This window comes from Marmota flaviventris, chromosome 12, assembly GCF_047511675.1.
Source record: "Marmota flaviventris isolate mMarFla1 chromosome 12, mMarFla1.hap1, whole genome shotgun sequence".
Lineage (NCBI taxonomy): Eukaryota > Metazoa > Chordata > Mammalia > Rodentia > Sciuridae > Marmota > Marmota flaviventris.
In genome coordinates, this window is record NC_092509.1 from 107,378,439 (window position 1) to 107,395,913 (window position 17,475).

General features: G+C 51.9%; 1 protein-coding gene across 2 annotated transcripts in view; it reads left to right on the forward strand.

The window, feature by feature from the left end:
* The first annotated feature begins 302 nt into the window (after positions 1 to 302).
* Positions 303 to 17,475, forward strand: part of Ildr2 (immunoglobulin like domain containing receptor 2) — a 56,174-nt gene continuing 39,001 nt past the window's right edge. For both annotated transcript variants that reach the window (XM_027922856.3, XM_071600362.1), the window contains exons 1-3: positions 303 to 437; positions 14,868 to 15,200; positions 16,030 to 16,149. In XM_027922856.3, the coding sequence (XP_027778657.2) occupies positions 392 to 437; positions 14,868 to 15,200; positions 16,030 to 16,149 (499 nt within the window). In that variant the 5' untranslated portion in view covers positions 303 to 391. The remainder of the gene's footprint in view (positions 438 to 14,867; positions 15,201 to 16,029; positions 16,150 to 17,475) is intronic.

Here is a 17,475-nt window from a genome sequence, read left to right on the forward strand (position 1 = left end):
CCCAGCCCGGCTCTCCAGCGCGCCCAGCCGGCTCTCCAGCGCGCCCAGCCGGCTCTCCTGCGTGGTCATCCCAGCTCTCCTGCGCGCCCAGCCCCGCTCTCCTGCGTGGCCATCCCCGCTCTCCTGCGCGCCCAGCCGGCTCTCCTGCGTGGCCATCCCCGCTCTCCTGCGCGCCTAGCCGGCTCTCCTGCGCGCCCAGCCCCGCTCTCCTGCGTGGCCATCCCGGCTCTCCTGCGCGCCCAGCCCCGCTCTCCTGCACCGCCAGTTCTTCGGCGCGAACAGCCCCAGCCATCCAGGGACGCCTGTGCCGCCTGTGCCGCACGTCGTCGGACCCCTCATTCCGGCCGCTCTTTACTTTCCCGTGCCTGACCTGCATGGGAAGTTGGGGGAAATGGACAGGGTCGTGCTGGGGTGGATCGCTGTCTTCTGGCTAACAGGTAAGAATCGTTTTCCGCGGAGACGAAGAACTTTACGTGTATTCCCACAGCGGTGCGGTTCTCACCCACCCTGGGCTTCCTCCTTAGTGACCATGTTGAAGCGGCTTAGCGAGCTGGTGGTAGGTGGGGGAGGGGCCGCGTGTGTGTGTGTGTGTGTGTGTGTGTGTGAGTGTGAGTGTGATGGGGGGGCGGGGGAGAAGCCCCACGTTTGACTCATCGGCTCTGGGCTTCTGTTCTTTATGCATTCCTGTCTCCATACCGCAGTTCTTCCTGGTCTTAGCCTGAGTTTGTGATGCCGAATCCTGGGAAAACCCTGGCTGAATAAACGAAGGCTCGGAGGAGGCTGATTCTTTAAAAAGGGATGATTTTGGGGGAGGTGGGGGACGGGTAGGGGAGTGTCTCCCCAATTCCTTTCTTAGAGAAGGAGGAAGACCCAGGGCATTCTCTGTGGCTCCCTGGGCTTCGGGGTTCAAATGAGGAGGATTGGGGAGACTTGGGGACCCAGGCTTGATTGGTCGTGGAGTCTGGGCCTGGCTCTGTCACTGGTATCATTTGGGGAGTGGTTCCGTGGTAAAAGAAAAAGACCCTTTCTAATAGATGGACTCCTCTCCCCCACACACACACTCAATAAAGATACTTTGCAGAGAGGTCCTGAGGCCGTGGCCTTCTCCCCATCCATCGCTGGAGCCCCCCTGGATCCTTGTGTCCTCTTCTCCTTTTTGTGAACTTTCTTCCCATTCTTCTGGGGCTAGGAAAGGCTCCTGTTGGCAGCTAACAACACTATGTCCTACCCCCAAGGGACAAATAGCCTAGGGAGTGACCAGCCCTAAGAGATTGCCAAAACTGCCCTAATGAGGGGTGGGGTGGCTTGGGCTGGGATTTGTTCAAAACCAAGTGGGGACAGAGTGATAGAGAAAACAGCAAGGTGTCAGAAAGGTGACAAGACAGGGTGGGGACAATGAGGGGCAGAGATGAAAGGGAAAAATAGCGCAAACAGGAAGAAGTTTTGCCCCTCTGAGTTGCCACCAGGTCTGGAAAAGAAAATCACATCACTTGGAAAGGGGAACCAGGTTAAGATAGCCCAGGCGAGCCTGAAGGAGGGTAAAATACATTTAAGAAGAAAGGCAAATGCTCATTTCTCTTGTTGCAGAATGAGATTATTGATTGCCTACAATTTTCTTCTATTTCAAATGAAAGGCCCCTAACATTGCTCTTGTGCCCCTGGGTTTCAGCTGGAGAGGGTACCCTTAGCAGAGCTAGCATCTTATCTTGGCTGCTCTGAGTTCATCCCTCCCACGTTATTCAAATATGAATCATCTCTAATTTCAGGGTTTGGCTGATCCATGCCTCCCCCTCCCCTGGCCTCCCAGCGTTTCCACTGCCACCCTCATGATTCCGCTTCCTTAATTTGTCTCTTCTCAGTTATCATCTTCCAGGTGCGCTTAGACCTGCAGCCTGTACCGGCAACTCCTGAAGTCAGCCAGGCATCTGGGGAGGGGTCCTGAGCCAGAGGAGCTCTTCCAGACCTGCTCCCGAGATGCACTCTGGGGCTGTGCAGGGGATGGGAGCAGCACATCTGGCCTCTCTAGATGGCTGTCCGTTTCTTGTGGACTCCTTCCAGTGGCAGGGCCCCCCAGAAATCTAGTTCAGCTCTCTTGGTTCTAGAAAAGGAGGCCCAGGGAAGCAGCAGGCACCCAGCACAGGGGTCATTGGAACTAGACTGCAGTTTTCCCAGCCGGAACCTCGGCCGGTCCTGTTGGCACTCTCCCCTTCTGCCTTCCTGGGTTGTTGGAGGGGTTTGTGCAATTTGTGCTTGAGGAGGTGATGCCTGTGCCTTCTGCCCTCCGGACCTGGAGAGGCTGCTCCGACCTGGCAGCAGGCAACAGGTTCCTATCAGGCCACCTCCGCAGTCAGATGGCTGGGGCTGCTTTGCTCTGCAGGGAGGGTTGCTCCTTCCGAGCCAGTGGTCACCCGGGGCACCCTCTCCTCCTTCGCTGGTGTCAGAGGTGCCCAAGGACAAGCTGTCTCTCAGCCTGAGCCAAGGAGAGGAGCTAACAATGGCGGCTGGGGAGGGGGGTCGAGGAGAGAAGAGCAGTGGAGGATGAGTTGGAATCAGACTCATTCCTCACAGAGAAACCATGTGAGGAAAGGTAGAAGATTTTAGTCTAGCCCAATCAATGAATTCTCTCTTGAGGGGGTGGTAGAAAGGGAGGGAGAAAGGAAAAGACGGATTAAAAATGAGACAGAGAGCCAAGAAGAAAGCCACATGGTCCTGCCTCCCCCTCCCTGTCCCCCCCCCTCCCCGTTCTCTCTCCCTCTCCCCCCGCCCCCCTCCCCCTGCAGGCTGAGCAATTTCCAATCAACCCTTCAGGTTCCCCCCAGGCTCTAGCAGCTCCTTCCTTCTCTCTCTGCTAAAATTCTGAATTTCTTCCTGCTACATATTTAGCCTCATGATTTCTTATTGTCATTGTGATACTGCTTCCTGCAGTAGATTGATTTTGCTGTTGTTGTTTTGGAAAAACAGAATGCTTACCAGCTGCCATTTTAGCAACAGGTGCCCTCCAGCTACCAGGCTTGAAGGAGGGTTCACTCAGGTCTTTGTTCCTGAATATAGGTGGCATTTCATCGTTCCTGGTAGCAGGGGCTGGGGGGAGGGCTGGGGCTTTGCTCTGGGGGCCCATCCGTGTGTTTCCTGGAGACGTTGGCGGGTGTCTGAGATGAAGATTGCCTGCTCTGTCAGCATTTCTTGTGTCATTCATTCATGTGTCCCTCCATTCTGCAAGCTTGTATTAAATTCCGGTGGCTTCTAAGCCCCATGATAGGTGCTGAGAATGAAGCACCAGAGGACGCAGTCGGTGGCCTCGAGCGAGGGTTGTAACCTAGTGTTCAGGCACTTTGTTGTGGTGGTTGATGGTCCCTGACGAGCGAGCGCCACCTCGGTGCTGCAGGCCAGCATCGGGGAGGCACAGCGAGGCCACACTAGGGGTTCCTGCCCAGATCAGCTCTCAGAGGAGGTGATGGTGAGTGAGGACTTTTCCTCAGGCAAAGTTAGTGGGCTATTCCCACATCCTGGTCGTTGTGCTGGAGTTAACAAGATAGACAGGACACGGCCACTGCCTTCTAGGAGCCCAGCATGTGGTGCAGGTAAGGGTTATAGACTTGTGGACACTCAGTTATGGAGTGATAGTGTTGTGGGAAAGCAGCAATTGAGACCTGCACTAAGTACTGTGGGTGCCTAAGGGGCTCCTAACCCAGCTGCAGGGGAAGGAGGTATTGGGTAGTGGTCATTTCCTGGTCCCATTTGCACTCGGGTGGTGGCCTGGTGATGGTGAGGACTGGTTTGAGTGTGAAGACAGAGTGGTGTGGAGATGGAAGTGTTGCTTTTGGAGACTTCTGACACCAATTTCCATGCTCTCTTGGCCTACCCGGTATCCCTTCCAATTTCTCTCCCTCCCGTGTTCTGCTTTCCTCCACAGAAGTGACCTGTTCATACCAGGACATCTTCCTTTGATGCTTTTAGCACAGCCATCCTCATGCCCACCATCCCCCAAGTGATGTTTCTCGCTGGGTTCGGAGGAGGTTGTCTCAGTGTCACTCCCTACAATTTGGACATGTGCTTTGGAAGGGTGGTGACCTCATCCTGATTGAGGACTGCAGTAGCAGTCTAGGTGAGGTGCTGTTAGTGCTGTGCTCAGAGTCTTAGTGCCATACTTAGGGCTTGGTTAGTGGAGAGATCCCTTGCATGGGAGATGTGGATTAGATTCTAGTCCCAGCTCCTCCTTAAGCCACAGTAGGTTTGTATCTTGGTCTTGAAAAGTGAGGAATGAGGTGTTTTTCGAGGTTACTTTTACCTCTAAGATTCTAGATTCTGAACTTTTCTCCCTTTAGTTTAGACTGGAAATCAGAGCTTGAGTGACAGGCCCATTCTTCCTTTCCAGGGCAGAGCCATCAGGGGGCCTCCGCTTTCTTCAGCCTTTTCAGTCCAGTGAACAACTGGAATGAAAAACACCAGCTAGGAAAGGAGCCGCTCGCTCGTTAGGCCTTTCAGAACAGATGGAGTCGCTCCCAGTGCTCGGTGGACAGGAGAGCGTCCTCTCGGAACAATGAAGTGTGGTCCTGTGGGGGCTGGGGAAGTAAGACAGATAGGACGACTGCTTGTCCAGCCAGCACGGACCTAGAGTGTCCCAGTCTCGTTTCGTTGAGGTAGGGTCTTGCTGTGTTGTCCAGGCTGGTTCTGAACTTGTGCGCTCCAGCCATGCCCCTGCCTTGGCTTCCCAAGTAACTGGGACTTCAGGTGTGCACACCGTGCCCAGCTCCAGTCTCAGATTTTTGCTCCAGGGCTCACTTACCTCTTCACTCCTTCCAACTTCTTTCCTCCAAGCAGGAATATAAAGGAAGATGACGTGGTGGTGGGTTGTTCTTATTTACCAGCTGTAATGTGTCTCTCTGTGTTAGGTGATGTTCCTGCGCCTTATCCCATTTGATCCTTCAAAGTGAGGCGGGCACTGCCTACTTACACCACAAAGACAGAGGCTCAGAGGAAATAAGTGACTCGTCCAAGCTCATGGTATCTTGCTGATTAAAGGCACAACACAGTGTCGAGGACTTAATGTGACCTGGTTGTTTTTAGTGTTTGAATCCAAGAGAAAACATATTTTCTGGTGGAAGTGGATCAATCTAGAAGTCTTGATTTAAGAGAACATATACAATATCTATTATGGTACGTGGGGTCCTAAGGCTTAGAGTTGGTAGAAGTCAGGGGAGTAGAGCAGGGGAGAGTGAGGCAGGATGGCGGGTCATCTCCCCCAGATGAGTGCTGAGTGCACGGGAAAGGGGCAAGTGAATGGGCAGTGCTCCAGCAAGGCACAGGAGGGCAGGCTGTGCTGCTGGCCACCTGGGACCAGGCTGGTGCTGTGCACCCAGGAGCCACACAGGGTATGGCTGCTGCATATGTGTGCTTAAAGTCTTAGTCTTTGAGACCATTTTTGGCTCTCTGAAAATGAAAGAAGGTATTTTGGATGACTAGAGTTCTTTATGGGCCAAGAAACGAGGAGGAGCTCAGAAGAACATGCTGCTTCCTCTGTTCCCTTCCAGCATCTGGAGCCCTGCAGCAAGCAGCACTCTGAGTTGGGGGCAGGACCCCCTTCCAGGCCCTTGCACCCAGAGGCAGACTCAGAGGCAGTGAAGGGAGGAAGGAGGCTCTAAGTGGCTTGGGTTGAATGATACCTTGATATAATTTTCTTTGGCTTTAAAATAGAAAGCTAACCTACTTATCATGTCGTTGTGATAATTAAAATGAGATTGTGTAAAACTCCTAGCACGATGTTAGACACACAGTAGGCCCTCACTACTTATGAACCTAGATGAGGCACATTAATCAGCATTTTGACACAGGATCAAGCAACTCCAAAATCTCAAAAGCTCACAGCCCCCTGTACTTGTTCTTGCTCGTGTTGCGGGAGAGCTGCAGTCCACTGCGGGCAGCTGTGGGTTGGCGAGGCTTGGTGGAGTTGGCTCAGTTCCAGCTGTCTTGTTCTAAGACCCTGGATACAGGACAGCCGCTACCCGGGCATGTTGCTCTCCTGGTGGAGGGCAAATGCTTAGGAGTGTAGGCTGGTGCAGAGCCGAGCCACACACGTGCTTCTGAAGTGACTGCCTGGTGGCTCCTATGGCACATCTGCTCCCTTTCCACTGGGCAGAACAAGTCATGTGGCTGAGCACAGTCTATGGAGTGGCAAGGGTGTTCTGGCCACAGAGACCAGTGCAAGCGTGTCAAACAGTGCAGTACTTCCTTTGCCCCAGAGTCTTTAGAATCCTGCAGAAGGAGCTTGTTATTAATGGAGGACATAGAGGATTAAGCAGGACATTCTCAGGCCAGGGGACATGATTCTGTGGGGCCGCTGTGGTTTCAGTAAGAGCAACTCCTGAAGAGTAAGTAGATGTGAGCGGGGAATGACTAGGAGGGAAGGGAGATCTGCAGAGGGCACAGAAGGCGCAGGAGCCAAGAGTCAAGGACATGGTGCCTTCTGGAAACTAAGTAGGGTGGAAGCAGTGAGTGTGGCAGGAGGAAAGGCTGAGCAGCTCCTTCGTGCTCCTGGAGGCTGCAGGAGAGCCAGAGCCAGGGAGTGCTGCAGGCAAATGTGCGTTTTAGGAATGTTGCGGACCCTGGAGCAGAGAGTGAATTGCATGTGGGTGGGACTTGCAGCAGAAGCCAAGTAAGAGACCCTGGCAGAAAGCAAGGCAGGGTGCGCGGGACCCTGAGCCCTGGCCGTGCAGCGGGGATGAGAGGAGGGGAGGTGATGGAGAGGGAGGAGGCAGGACTGGCTGGTTATGTGGTGGTTGAAGGGGAAGAAGGGTCAAAGATGCCTCCAGTTTCTGGCTTAGGATTTCTGGGGCTCCCACTTGTGGGCATGAGTAATTCGAGAGAACATCCCAGGGAGGGAGATGAAGGCCTCCCTCCTCTGCACCTCCATCCCTCCTTTCCTGCCTCCCTCCTTGCCTTTGCTCCTCGTTTCTTTTCTTTCTCTTCATTATAGTCCAAGCTCTGTAGCGAAGAGACCCTACAGTACAGTGAATCACACAGAATACTTGATTTCTCTCTCGGTTCCCATCCGTGGGGACAAGTCCTCCATGCCCACTGTGTGGCACCCCGGACTGCTCTGGTCACAGGCACTTCTCAGCTGGAGGGGCAAGTGAGGCAGAGCAGGGGCAGCGGTGTTGGAGAGGTGACCTGCACACATCGCTTCTGCTCACATAGCTGTGTCCTGAACCTAGTCACATGGCCATGGTCAGCTTCAAGAGGGGCCAGGAAATGCAGTACTTGGCTGGCTTTTCTGGCCAGATTAAAACCTGGGAAGTTCTGTGACTGAAAGGGGACAGGAAGATGGTTGTCTCCATTCTGAGTGGTTGAGTGAGGTACTTCTGTGACTTCCAGATGGGCAGCGAAGGTGTATAGTTGGGTCTAGAACTCGGAGGAGAGATCTAGACAGGAAATACAGATGATGAGCTGATAAAAATCCTTAGGAACCTTCTTATAGGAGTTTTTTTTTTCCCGGTTCAGATGACTGGTCCATCCCAGAAATCTGATCCACTGAACGAACCAGGACAGTTTCCCAAGTACCTCTGCCCTTTAGGGTAAGGACTGTCCTCCTTAGCACTGGCTTGCTGCCATTGGAGCAACGAGAAGGCCGGGGAGACCTTCCAGGAGCTCCCTTCAGGTCTGTGGGGGGCAGGCACACCAGACAGAAGATCTGTTCCTGACTTACCCACACAGTGGTGGTGGAGACTGAGGCGGCACAGTTCAGTAGGACACACGGAGATGAGCTGCATGGACACAAGCTCTGTGAGCACTAGCGCCAGAGGTATTGGAGCAAATGGTGGCCAGGCCATGAGCAAAGCCCACCTGGGCAAGGGCAGCACCAGCATCTACCACATCCTTATGGGAAAGGGGACATACTGCTGCCCTTCAGAACTCTTGGAGAGAACACACACAAGGATGCTATCATGTATTTTAGGTCTCAGAATGGAATCCGTCTGTTACCTGACCTGAGACCGAGGTTCAGGTACCGTGGTAGCAAACAAGAGACACTGATTCTGGCCAGGGCAGGAATTGGCCAGAAGGAGGGTGAGTAACTCAGAGAATCAATGCTGGAGAATAAGGCCCCAAAACAGGCAGACACTACGCAGTGCTTACTGTTCTAATAAAGCCATTTATGTTTTAACCCGAGTTAATGAAGAACACGGACAGTTCCTATTTCTGGAGGAAAACAAGATCCAAGCTGCCTGTTCTTTGACTTTACACCTTCAGCCTAGTCCCCATCTCCATAGTCACTGCACTAAAGGATGCTCAGACTCTTCCCTTGTTGGATGGTGGCCTGGTCCTAGCAGAGAGGCTAGCCCACCCTGTTCATCTCTTACACTTGGAAAAGCTACCCATTCATCATTTCTAAAAGATGCTTTAGGAATTTGGAACAACATGTTAAAAGTGCAAAAATGGAAGATGAATTTCTTAAAGAAGTCTTAACTCAAAGGCAGGAAAAGGAAGGATTGTATTGTCATACTGCGTAAAGAAATATCTTAGTTGTCTGAAGGCCAAGATATCCTGGGGAATGAGCAAATTTGTCACATTCTGCTTTGGAAACTTGAGTTAAGGGATGGGTGAGCTTTATACAAAATTTCTAAAGATGCCTGTCTCTAACCATAATTTCCATGACCTTTAGCAGCAGTCTTTGTTTCTCTAAAATGGGGCTGTGGTTATAGATCTGCCTCTCAAAGGTGCTGGCAGGAAGAGCTTACAACTAGTGGGGAAAGGAATGGCTTTGAAAAAAATGAAAGTGCTAAAATAAGAACAGCTTTGCCTTCACGTCTGCTTTGTTATTCTTGCAAGAACACAGTTCCTCATATATAGAGTCCTTTGGAGAACTGGGGCAGGGCCTTATTTTACCACTCGCAGGGAGGCCTTGCTGCCCTGGGGGCTGACCTTCCCCAGCTGGTGATCCAGCTACCCCTCGGACTGCCGAGGGGGCTGCTGCTCCCAGCTCTCACTTCCCACTCTGCCTTCAGGCAGCCTCCTGGGGGGGTGGCCAGAACCCTCTCGCCTCCCAGGTTCATGTCTTCATTCACAGAGTCATGCCACGGTTTGTGACCTTCAGCAGCCCCCTCAGCAGTCCACGGGGAGCTGGACTGGTCCATGCCCTCAGGGACTTCATAGTTAAAAACCTAGTTCATATTAAATTTCTCAAGATCAGGGGCTGGTCTTATGTCTGTGTTGCCAGAACTTAGGGTAGAGTTTAAAAATGTCGTTGATTGAATCAAAATTAGAGTCTTCCTGGGGATCGGGGCATAAGGAATAAAGTTGTTTTTGAAGGAGGACTCCCTCCTCCCCAGCACAGAAAACCACTCATGATCTTCAGGATGCCATTCAGGCTGCCTCTGATCAGGATTTCATTTTTAAAAGACCAACAAAAACAACAACACCCTCGTTTCAGAGGTCTAATGCTTACAGAAGTGCTGTGTACGCTATGATCCTAGATTTCACCTCCTCTGTCTCCTGCTCTCTTCTCTAAACTGCCTCTCTGGTTTTCTGGAACAATGCTGTAGTTTGGAGGATGAAGGACAGATTTCTTCTGCACCTCTGCAGATCTAGTAAGAGCTTTGAGACTCAAGTTCCTCAGCTGTGGCCTGGTGGGCCTCAGTGGAGCGGCCCTCCTGCTGTGCAGCCTGTGGTCCTTGGGCAAGGCCCCCCGTCGGTGCCTCTCTCCCACTCCCGGGAGCGTCTTCAGTTACACGCCTGACGTTTCCCCAGTGACGTTTTCCCACACACCTGCAGTCCAAGGACAGAAGTATTTCAGTGTGGCTGGAGCCCGCGTGGGCTAGGTCCCAGAGCAGGCCACGTGAGCCCGGTCAAGGTGTGTGGGGTTTATCCTGGAGGAACTGGGGAGTCAGTGAGACCTTAAGGCAAGAAACTGAACTGACATGATTGGACGATATGTGCTTTCAGAAGAAGACTCTGGAAAAATGCGGACAGTGGCCTAGCCTGGAAGTAGACAGACCACTCTGAGGCTCTTGGAAAGCACTGGTGGTGATGAACTGTGAGGTGAGGAGGAGGCTTTGGAGCCCGTCAGCCGGGATTCCAGCCGGCCACCTGCTGCCCTGAGATGCTAGGCAGGACAGACACATTTGCTCAGCCTCGGTGTCTTCATCTGTAACACGCAGGGCCTACTTTATAGGACTGTTTAGAGAATTCATTAAGATGTAGTGTGACTAGCATGGGCAAGGCCCTGGGTTCTGTCCCCAGCACTGAAATAAAAGAAAACAAATGCTACGAGAAGTTTAGCACAATCTCAGACACCCATTAAGTGCTGACAACTATTGTCAAGGAAGAGAGAACAGGAACCTGATTTAGGGAGTGACAGTGGGACAGGGAAGGATCGCTCGAGAGAGACCGAGACTTGGTGACCACCTGAATATAGTCAGATGGAGAGATTGTCCAGGCCAGATTTATCTGAGGCCGCAGGGTAAATGGAAGAGGCCAAAGAGCTCAGGACGAGGCACGGAGCTCATGAATCAGAGCTGGTGGAGAGAGATGATCAGTGAGGCTTACCCATGTTCCACTTGAAGCACTTGTTGACAAACCAACGAGGCTTAAGGGACTTGAGGTGTGGGACAAAGCTGGTAGTTGGAACCACAGGGATGGATACAGCTTCTTAGATCCGATGAGCAGCTTGGCCTAACAAAGAGGCGGAACCTTTTAAATCCATCTCTCTGGCCTTCAGTGGTAGTTATGCTTTTGTATCAGCCTGTATAGCTTCACGCATAAGAAGGATTACATTTTTTGCTTCTGGAAAGTATTGGAATAGGAAAAAAATATATTTTAAAAGCTCTAAAGAGTTAGGACCCAGCTCAGCACACTGACACAGTCCCAGCAGATCTCTTGGGAACGGGAGCCAGAGAGAGGGTGTCTCCAAGTCAACCCTGAGTGTCCCTGGGAGACTGGAAATCCTCATTCCGGTCAGCCCTCACCCCTGGAGAGCCAGGTCTGTGAATGGGGCAGAAGTCCCCCAAGTCGGGTGGATAACAGCATTGAAGTTGGGTCAGTCCGGCATGAGGCCTACAGGAAGCGATATCCAACCTTCAGGAGAGGGGCTGGTCCAGGGCCCCAGGAAAGCAGACTGGCGTTCAGGGCAAGGCTCTGTCCCATGGGGGGATGGGGTTGCACATCAGGACACCAAGGGGAAGCAGCTCCATGTAAGGTGGACATAGGTTGCAGGAAAGAGGTGCTGCTTGGGGTACACGAGACCCAGTCTCTCACCAGGGGTCAGGGCAGGGCCAGAGCCATTCCAGCCCCATGCTAGAGTGGGAGGTGGGGAGGCAGAGGCCAGGCAGGCTAGCACCCTCATCCACTGTCCTGTCACAGTGCCCCTGTGGGGAGTGGGCATTATGTCAGTCACGGTACTAGGAGGAACGCGAGTCTCGTGGGGATGGGGTTCGTGGTAAGCTTGGTCGGGCAGGCTTGGGATTGGTGGGTCTTAGAGCTTGAGACCTGAAGCACCAGGTGGGGGGGATTGGCAGTTTTAGCTTGGTCTTCACTCTGTGGTCCTCACAGATCCAATAAACTGCCATTTACAGAGTCCCTAACCCTCTTCTCCAGCTTTTCAGATCACTCCTTGGTGTAGTCCATTTGTACAGGTGCACACGCGTGTTCACATACGTGTGTGTGCCCGTACGCACACATACACACACAGGGCACTCTCCCTGGTTTCCGGGGTGCCTGAGCAATGTGCGGTGAGAAGCACAGCGGGACACTGTCCCCGTCCACTCCTAATGACGAGGTCCAGCGTTGCTGGGCCGTTCCTGCCCGTCCCGCCCCGTTCACACTTCCCATCTCACCTGGGCAGCTTGCTTGCCCCGCTCTGGGTTCATAGCTTCATGGAAGTCAGAGGCTACTCTTGACAGCCACAGCAACAATGGCAGCAACCAGATTTATTGAGTCCTTACTGTATACCAGGCATTCTCCTAAGTATCTAAGATAGAATGTCGTTTAACTCTCAGACGACGCCACAAGGCTGGAACTGTCATTCTGGATTCCCTCCTGAGTTGACCAGTCAGCCTGAGGCTGATACCTTATAAGGTGGACGGACGTAGGTTGGAGTGGTAAGGCCTGGGTTCTCATCCAGGCCTGACCCCAGAGTCTGCGCCTTTAACTGTCATGCTGTCAAAAAGCAAAGGTTGCTGAGAAAGCAGTCCTTATTCTTGGGAGCGCAAGTCTGTGTCTGTCATGGAAGAGGCTGAGGACTGACTAACGCTAGTTAATAATTGGTTGAGAGAGTCCAGTGGCTTGCTTGCTCAATGCCTAATCTCATTAACACAGAACATAGCCAGGGAGGAGGCTATTCTTCATAGTCATTTAATGAACAAAACCCCAACTCAACTCTCATTCTCAACATAAATAAATGAATGATAAAGAACATTTAACCCCCCACCACATTGTATGGGGCACCTGTCTCCTTTGCTGGGTTTATTTGTCCTGGGAAGCCTAAGAACTCTGCTTTACCCGTGGAGCCTTGTAGGGAGCGGAGCAGAAGGGGGATGACCAAGTACAGAGTGTCCCCGGGACAGTGCCTGTGACTGATCATCCAGCCCAACTGCTCTGACTGAAGTCACTTCACCTTCCTGTTCCTTTTTATCATCTGAAAAATTGGGCTGTGAATAAAGATTTGAAGAAGAATCACAAGACTGAAAATCAGTGTAGAAATCAGTGCAGTAGAATTTAAGGAGAAGCTGTGCAGACGTGTGTTTTTCTAATGCAGCCTTGTGAGTCAGGAAGAGCAGAATCAGACCACAACATCTGGGGGTGTGAAGGGGAGCGTGGGGACTAGTTTCCAATCTGTTTAATGTGCCTATATTCTAAGCTGGTGGTGGTGGGTGGTCTTTGGGATGCAGGAGCTTCAGAACGGGAGGTGGGGAGGTGAGGCAGGGTACACTCTCTTCTGCCTTCTACCTGGGTCAGCGCCCTCTGTGGAGTCCACTCTGTGGAGTTGCCTGATGAGGTCACATCTGCTAACGACCTGGGGGTGGGCATTATGATGATCACGAGTCTGAGATTGCTCTGTGGACATCACCAGGGCCTCAGGACTAGCACATGGCCAGGAGACGGTGGGAGCCCCGCCTCTGCTGCCAACGCTCTTTACTATACTACACGGTGGTGACTCATTAACCAGCTTCCCCGGAGAGTCCTGGACATGCTCCTGTAGCAGTCACCCACTGGCTCATCCGTTCCCCGGGCAGTCACAGGTAGCTGTAGAGCACCTGGCAGGTACAGAAGGCTGAGATCTGATACATCTCAAATCCTCTTGCGTTCACTTCCAGGTTGCATGGAATGGAGAAGCCATTCTCGAAGGGGAATTAGAATCTAGGTTCTCGTTGTGCTTTTCATTGAAGAGAAACTCTGGGCTGGAAATCAAAAGACCTGAGTACAGATGTGTTATCTTGCCCTGGTGGAGGGAGCCTCAGAGAGGGAGTGGCTTTGTGGGATGTCATCGTGGGCAAGGACACAAGGCACCTGGGACAGCAGACCTTGCTTGATGTCCCAGGTCCCCACTGCAGGTCTAGGGCAAGACTCTGCCTTGGGTGCCTGCGTCCACTTTGGAACCTCGTCCCTCTGTCTTCAGATCCCGTTTTTCTGCCTCTTGTCATATTTCAATTTCTGCTTCTAACAGATGTTCCCAAGCTGGAAACTCTCCCACACAACTGGGAACCTTCTGGTCTTGTTGCCTGGGATGTCTAAATCTTATGGTCAGGTTCATAGTGGCCCTTCAAGGTCTCCTGGACACTCTGCTGATCTCTCACTCACCCATGTTTCCATCTTGCTTAGTCACCAAGCCTCAGGTTGGATCTTTTTGCCACTTAAACTTCTAATCTGCTTTTTAGTTCTTCTTTTGGCTACCCTTCAAAGCTTTTGGACTTAGTCTGCTGCCTTTGCTCTGAAATAAAGACTTCTCTTCTCCTTCATCTCTGTCCGCTTTACTTGGTCACCAGCAGGAAGGGAAGTTACCTCCTCTTCAAGTCACACTTCCTGGTTTCTTTTTCACTATTTGTGGAACATATGCTGAGTATCTGTGGACTTCATAAGCCAGGGCAGCAAGGTAATCACCCTTCTCACCTGAAAGGGAATGAAAATAAATAATCGCAAAATTATTGTGATAAATGTCTAGAAGAGAATGCTGGATATTCCGATGGCACAAAGGAGGACGTGACAAACTGGGTTGGTGAGGAAGCCTTTGAGCTGGGTTTTGAAGGATGCAGAAGAGTTTCCCAAGAAAGTGGGGAAAGCATTCCAGAAGCAGGGAACACCGTGTGTACAGGCCTGGGGGTGTGAGATGGTGTATCCCGTCCGGGGAGACTGACGGGCATTTGATTGATACTCCTGGAGCCTGGTGCCAAAGTAGAGGTGCTTCAAAGAGCTGAGGCTGCAAGGGGAAGAGGAAGCAGGTGGTGAGCACCTTAGATGCTTTGCTGAGGGTCCTCGAGGTCATAGAGGAGGGGTGGAGCATTTCTAAGAAAGAGAACCAACTGTCAGATTTAGAAAGGTTACCTGAATTTTAGAAAGGAGAACGGTCCGGATGTTGACAGGGGGATGCAGGGAGATCTGACGGAGGTTTTCATCATCTTCTAGGCAAGAAACCGAGGCCCAAGCAAAAGCATGGGAGTGAGGTTAAAGAGGAGAATGTTAACAGATCTCGATGGCTAGACTCAGTGACCGACTGGACATAGGGAGTGAAGTAGGTGTCTGGAAAAGAACACCAGGTGGACCTGGATGCCATCGATTCCAGTGGAGAAGATGGGCAGGAACGGTTGGGGCAGTAAAGTGGGAAGGCGGTGGTGGGCGGCCGGGCTGTGGCCCTGTGTGGACATGCGTGTTCTGTTTTGCAGCCGTGGCCGAAGGCCTCCAGGTGACAGTGCCCGACAAGAGGAAGGTGGCCATGCTCTTCCAGCCCGCGGTGCTTCGCTGCCACTTCTCCACCTCCTCCCATCGGCCTGCCGTCGTGCAGTGGAAGTTCAAGTCCTACTGCCAGGATCGCATGGGGGAGTCCTTGGGCATGTCCTCCCCTCGGGCCCAGTCACTCAGCAAAAGGAACCTGGAATGGGACCCCTACTTGGACTGTTTAGACAGCAGGAGGACAGTCCGAGTGGTGGCTTCAAAACAGGGCTCCACTGTTACCCTGGGAGACTTCTACAGGGGCAGAGAGATCACCATTGTTCATGGTACGGATGCCCTTGTCTGGACTCTAGGAAAAGGGAGGGAGGTCAGTTGCACTCTCCGCTGACACAAGGGGACACCAGCCTCTCACTCTTTCAGCCCCCGAGATCCCACTTTATAGGAGGTGGGAGCAGGAAGAGACCTAGCACATTGCTCTAGGGGAAGGTGGCTGGGCGTAGGCGGGCGAGTGCAGCCTCCAGAGAGCACAGAGGCCCGCGGAGGGCACTGCTTAGGTTCGGAGCTGAGTCAGAGTAGGTTCCAGTGAAGGAACTTCAGTCCCACGTCCTAAGCCTTGACAGCGCCTTTTTGGCCCTTTCCCAGCCTGGGAAGCAGACTTTGCTAAGAACCTCCTCCCCAGGGAGAAGGGAGGTCGCACACAAGTTGCAGAGCCAGGCGGATGTGTGGCCTGAGCCCCGGGGGATTTTGTATCAGTTCCACCCTGTCTCCTGCTCCCTAAGTTTTGGGATAAAAAAAAAAGTTCCAGGAGTCTGATACAAGCTGTTTGATTATTCAAACTGTGGAGAATTCCTATTAGATCAGCTGATTTCTAGGAGTCCAGGGTTATTCTGGAACTTGTCCGTCTCTCGGGGCCTCTGCAGGCCTGGGTGGAAGCCATCCCTCCCACAGCTGGGGCGAGACGCGTCTACACTGTCTCTGGTTCCCACCCGAGGGAGGCCAGTTTTTGTAATGGTTTTGTTTTAAATAAAGGAACATCTTTCAGTCGCCATCCAGGCAGAGACAGAGAACACTGCAGACGCCTCTCGCGTCCCCAGTTGCTCAGTGCTTTTCTTGCTGAGGACAGAGTTTGAGAACTGGGTCCTTCTTTCGTGACAGATGCAGATCTTCAAATTGGAAAGCTCATGTGGGGCGACAGTGGGCTCTATTACTGTGTCATCACCACCCCCGATGACCTGGAGGGCAAGAACGAGGACTCGGTGGAGCTGCTGGTGCTGGGTAAGTGACCGCCAGGCCCGGGTTCGCCTGGACACTGTCCCTGTGCTCACATCTCTGCCTGAGAGTGTTGGTGGCTTGCATGCAGCCTTTCTGGTTTGTGCTCGGACCAGTCTGCTTTAGACGACGCGCCTGGGAGCAGCAGGTTTATGGATGTCTTGCTTCCTGGAGGCTGCAGCCCCGGTTAGCCTGGGCCCAGTGTTTTCTCCTCTCTTCCTTTCCTCCTCCTTTCCTCTTTGCCTTTAACCTGGACTTCGCTGTTACTCTTTACTTGGCCCTTCATCGGTGAACTGTTGAAGCAGGGTAGACACCAAGGAGAGTTAGAATTCCTTGGTGTGTGAGTGGCTCTAGTGACCTCAGGGTCCTTCCCACTCACTCCCTCTCCTGAAGACAGTCACAGACGAGGTGGCTATAAACCACAGTCCCCTAGCAGAGGGTGCACCACACAAAGAACTGTTTGGGAGATGTCCTCGTGTTTAATTGGAAGGCGAATTCTGGAAGCCTAAAGGGGTCTGAGTGACTAAAAGCACATAGATTCAATCCTCGTTACTGTCAGTCTCTTTGTAAGGGAAGGCTCCTCCTGATTGGTGGCCCCTTCTCTGTGGAGTCAAGGAATGTGCCTGTTCCAGAAATGACCTCCTGTTGACACTGAAAACTGAGTGCATGTTTTGTGTTCTATAGATGTTGGCTGAATAAGAAAATTAGAATAAAGCATGCAGAAACTGCCTCAAGTGTAGGAGAAGGGGTGATTGAAGACATCCACTTGAAGCAATTTTTCAGAATAAATTACATTTTTTGTAGCTTCCAAGACATCAAGTGACAGCGATTTGGAGAATGGATAAGGGCGCCTTGTTTTAAAGGCAGTCGAGGTTGAAGATTGATTTTTACCCTTTGTGGGAACCTGAATTGCCAGAAATAAAGTGGCATCTTCTACTTAGAATGTCTAACCATAGTTTTAATCGCATAACTTTGGCAAAACAATTGTTCTGAAGCCTTAGTGTGCATTTTACAAATTGGACTAAAGGTAACGTTGGGCACCTTGCTAGAAGGCTGACTTAATCTTGGGGCCCAAAATACAAAGCATAACTGCTGAGACTTTTTTATTTCCTTTCAAAAGGAAATAAAAACCCAAAGGCTTATATTAATGTTGCAAAAGAACACAGGAGGCTGAATTTGAGATCTGCTGTGGCTCCATGAATCAGAAGGGAATAAAGAAGATTAATTTTTGCTTAATCACACAACTCTAATAGCCAAGTTTGGAGGAACAAGTGGCTCATTGAGCCTGCAATTAGCTAATTGTGGGCACAGTTATTTGACCAGGCGGCCATT